Source organism: Empidonax traillii, unplaced genomic scaffold (genome assembly GCF_003031625.1).
Source record: "Empidonax traillii isolate 1590-97213 ecotype Southwest subspecies unplaced genomic scaffold, ASM303162v1 scaffold1520:size120376, whole genome shotgun sequence".
NCBI classification, from domain to species: domain Eukaryota; kingdom Metazoa; phylum Chordata; class Aves; order Passeriformes; family Tyrannidae; genus Empidonax; species Empidonax traillii.
Genome location: NW_020956713.1, coordinates 49731 through 53618, shown reverse-complemented (window position 1 = coordinate 53618; position 3888 = coordinate 49731). Strand labels below are relative to the sequence as shown.

The window sequence follows — 3888 nt, the reverse complement described above, 5'->3', positions numbered from 1 at the left end:
TGTAAAAGATTTAAAGGAAAAAGACGAATTCATTTAAGTACATCAGCGAGGCCAAGCGACCTGGAGAGAATCAGCCCCGCCAGGGGAAGGAGGGAGGTTCAGGGTTGGGCTCGTGGAGGGTGGGGTGGTGGGAGGCGAGCAGAGAGTTGCTGGTTCGCTCCAGGGGTTTGGGAATCTCGTGTTCCTGTAGTACTGTGCTTCTGTGGAGACTGTGAATAAGTGGATATTCCCGTAGCAATGACAGAGCTGCCCTTTATTTATTTTTCTTGGAGCGCCGTGTCTTTGATTTCACAGGTTTTCCCACCCCCTCTATTCCATCTTCCTCCCTTCCCTCCCTTTTCCTCCCTCCTCGTCCTCTTTTTTGTGAAGTTTACTTATGGAAGAGTTACACTGTACTGTACAAATGTCAAAAGTGTCAAAAAAAAAAGAAAAAAAAAGAAAAAAAAAAAGGGTACAATTTCCTAAAAATCACTGTATTAAAAAAGAAATGTCGTGACGAAATAAATCGATGCTGATCACACAGGTCCCTGGGGGTCGTTGTGGGCACAGTGGGGGTGGTGGGTCCTCTGAGTTGCCAGAGAGGAGCCAAAATGATCTGTTACCATTCCCCCAGCTGGCTCCTGCTGCTGGGGAAGGAGGGATCGTGTCCCTCCAGGGCTGTGACACAAGGAGAGATGAGAGCAGAGCTTAAGGCACAGCTTTAAGAGGAAAAAAAAAATATCACATATAGGCAGTTTTCATTGATCCTGGAAATCATTCAGCTCCTGGGTGATGCAGGGAGTGTCCAGCTTGCCCAGGGCTGGCAGCAGAGGGATGGGATGGTCCAAATCCTGCCAAAATTTGCCTCCAATCCATCCCCCTACCATCCTCCAGCCGCCTCCCAGGCTCGGCAGAGCAGACGGGTGTGATGACACCCCTATTTATATCCCAGCTGGGAGGCTCCAGCCCCCACAGCCCGGGGGGAGGGAAGGGAAGGGGGAATGGGGGGAACAGGAGCAGAGGGTGGGGGAGTGGAGTGATTCCAGCCTTGAGCTGCAAGACAAAAAGCAGGAGGGGAAGGAATGAGGAGCTACAGAGGGGCATCATCTCTCTGCCAGGCAGGCAAAATGAATCATGGAATGCTTTGGAGTGTAAGGACAAAGCTCACCCAGTGCCGCCCGCCCTGCCACGGGCAGGGACACCTTCCACTAGCCCAGGGTGCTCCAGTCTGGCCTTGGACACCTCCAGGGATGGGGCAGCTGCATCTCTGGGCACCCTGTGCCAGGGCCTCCCCACCCTCACAGGGAAGAATTCCTTCCTGATTAATTAGTGAGGATCTGAGTGGCTGGAGTGGATCCGAGGAGGAGGTTGGAGAGGAGCAAGTTTGCTCTGGAGAGAGGGAACAAATCCAGCCTGGAGCAGCAGGGAAAGCACCAGAGCCGTTCCTGGGAGCTGCAGCAGCTCCTCAGCCCGGCTCCACGGGTACATCCAAGAAGAAATCACTTTACAGGTCATCCTGCAAACAGGAGATTGTTACCAACGCAACCCCAACCCATCGTAATTAGCGGATGAGTTAATCAGCAAGAGGCACGTGGCTGGGGAGGGGTGGTCTGGCCTTGCTGGTCTCCAGCCAATGGCTCCCCTTGGGTCGATCAATCCCCAGTGGCCACAATGCCCCCCCCCAAAAAAAAAAAGGCCATTTGCTGCAGGCAGGAGCCTCTGGAAGTGCCCACATCCACCTCTCTATGCCCTGGCACTGCGCTGGTCCTCCTGAGGCAAGTCCTGCTTGGTGCTTGGGGTGGCTCTAGGCTGGAAAACAGGGATAATGGGATGAGCTGGGCACCCTCCAGGCTGGTCAGGGTGCCAGCCCTGTGTTTGAGGTGGGACAGGGACAGTCCCAGCCCAGGGGGACTCACCCTGTATTTGAGGTAGGACAGGTAGGTGTCCCAGCCCAGGGTGACCACGTTGACGTAAACCACCCGGTAGGTGGGAGGGATGAAGAGGAAATTCAGCAGCTGAGCCGCCGGCCACACGCACCAGTCGGCCTGTGGGGAGCAAGGAGAGCCCGCTGGATGCTTCCCATGGGATCCATGGGACGTGCCACGGGAGGGAAGGGAGAGCTCAGGGGTGGGCTCACCTTGTAAAGCTCCCAGAATTTCTCCTTGAGCTCATCCCAGCTCTCCTCCAGGGACTGGCCCTCCAGGGTGCCGATGCCTGTGGGGGCAGAGGGAGCACAGATGGGAATTGCACCCCCAAAACCCTCTCAGTACGGGAGGGAATGGCACTGAAGCACCATCCAGAGGGAGGGAGCTCCGGGAAACAGAAGGGGAAGCACAGAGGCTGCACTGATCTCTGGTGAGCAGGGACAGGACCCAGGGAGCAGCTGGAGCTGTGTCAGGAGGGAGTTGGGATGGATATTGGGAAATTCTTTCCCCAGAGGGTGGTGGGCACTGCCCAGGCTCCCCAGGGCAGTGGGAACAGCCCCATGTCTACCAGAGCTCAGGGAGCGTTTGGACAACACTCTGAGGGACAGGCTGGGATTTTTGGGTTGTCTGTGCAGGGCCAGGAGCTGGACTGGGTGATCCTTGGGGGGTCCCTCCCAGCTCAGGATATCCCAGGATTCCGCTAATCCCACCTGCAGCCCGCAGTGCCCCACGCACCCAGGAAGTACCAGACGCCCAGGCCGGGCGATGCCACGAGCTGGTCGATCAGAACTTTCTTCAGCACCGTCCGGAGGCTCCGCACGCCCCGCGCCGGGAACGCCGAGTCCAGCCAGAGGTACCAGTAGTGCATCAGGGGGCCCAGGCTGCAGCCCACGGCAAACATCCGGCCTGGGAACAACACCAGGGTCAGGGGGGGAGGGATTGCACTGCCAGAGGGCAGGGTTGGATGGGAGAGGTGGGATATTGGGAAGGAATATGTGATTAATTCGTCCTCGTTGCCACAAGGGAGGGAATTGAGGTCACAGTTTGGGCCTTTCCCGGAGCTGAATCTGCTTTTGGGGGAAGCACTCTAGATGGGGGGTCCCATAAATCACAGAATCCCAGGGTGGTTTGGGTTGGGAGGGACCTTAAAGTCCATCCAGTGCCACCCCCTGGATGGCAGGGACATCTCCCACTAGCCCAGGATGCTCCAACCTGGCCTTGGACACTCCCAGGGATGGGGCAGCCACAGCTTCTCCGGGAAATCCATCCCAACTCCTCCCCACCCTCCCAGGCAGGAATTCCTTCCCAATATCCCATCCCACTCTGGCAGTGGGAGTCACCCAGCTCGTCCTGCCCCCCCTTCCCAGTCCCTCACCAGTCCTGCCCAGCTGGTGTTGGCTCTCTGGGTGCTTGCGGCGGTGCCATTCCTGCTGCAGGGAATCTCCGGCCGCCAGGAGGGCCCCGCAGCTCAGGGTGTTGGTGAGGAGCAGGAGCCTCCCCGTGAACAGGGATTTCCAGGAGCGCAGGAGCCGCCGGCCCCGCGACAGCATCCTGTGGGAACAGCCCCCCCTGCGCTGGGCTCAGCGGGCAGGGACGTCCCCCAGAGCCCCGTGCCTCCCAGTCGCTCCCAGTGGCCCCAGTTCGCCATTCTGTGCCGCCCAGTTTGTCCAGTCAGTGCTTGTGTACCCTCCCAGTTCCCCTTGAACCTCAAGTTTGAGCTCCTGTAGCCCCCCAGTTTGTGCTCCTGTACCCCCCCCAGTTTGCCCAGTTAGTGCTTGTGTACTCTCCCAGTTTCCTCTGTGCCCCCCCAGTTACCCATGCTGCCCCCCCCAGTTCACCCAGTTAGTGCTTGTGTACCCTCCCAGTTACTCACCCTGTGACCCCCAGTTTGTCCCGTTACTGCTCCTGTACCCTCCCCCAGTTCCCCCTGTGCTCCCCAATGATCCACCCTGTGCCTCCCAGTCCTCCCAGTCAGCCCCGTCAC

The 3888-nt window shown here is 58.3% G+C and overlaps 1 protein-coding gene across 1 annotated transcript in view; it reads right to left on the bottom strand.

Annotated features, from left to right (window-relative positions):
• Positions 1-1207: 1207 nt before the first annotated feature.
• LOC114070324 (mpv17-like protein 2) overlaps positions 1208-3888 on the bottom strand; it is a 3425-nt gene continuing 744 nt past the window's right edge. The window contains exons 2-6 of the mRNA XM_027907668.1: positions 3280-3455; positions 2640-2810; positions 2117-2193; positions 1896-2024; positions 1208-1788 (exon numbers count right to left, since the gene is read on the bottom strand). Of these exons, the coding sequence (XP_027763469.1) occupies positions 1723-1788; positions 1896-2024; positions 2117-2193; positions 2640-2810; positions 3280-3454 (618 nt within the window). The 5' untranslated portion in view covers position 3455 and the 3' untranslated portion in view covers positions 1208-1722. The remainder of the gene's footprint in view (positions 1789-1895; positions 2025-2116; positions 2194-2639; positions 2811-3279; positions 3456-3888) is intronic.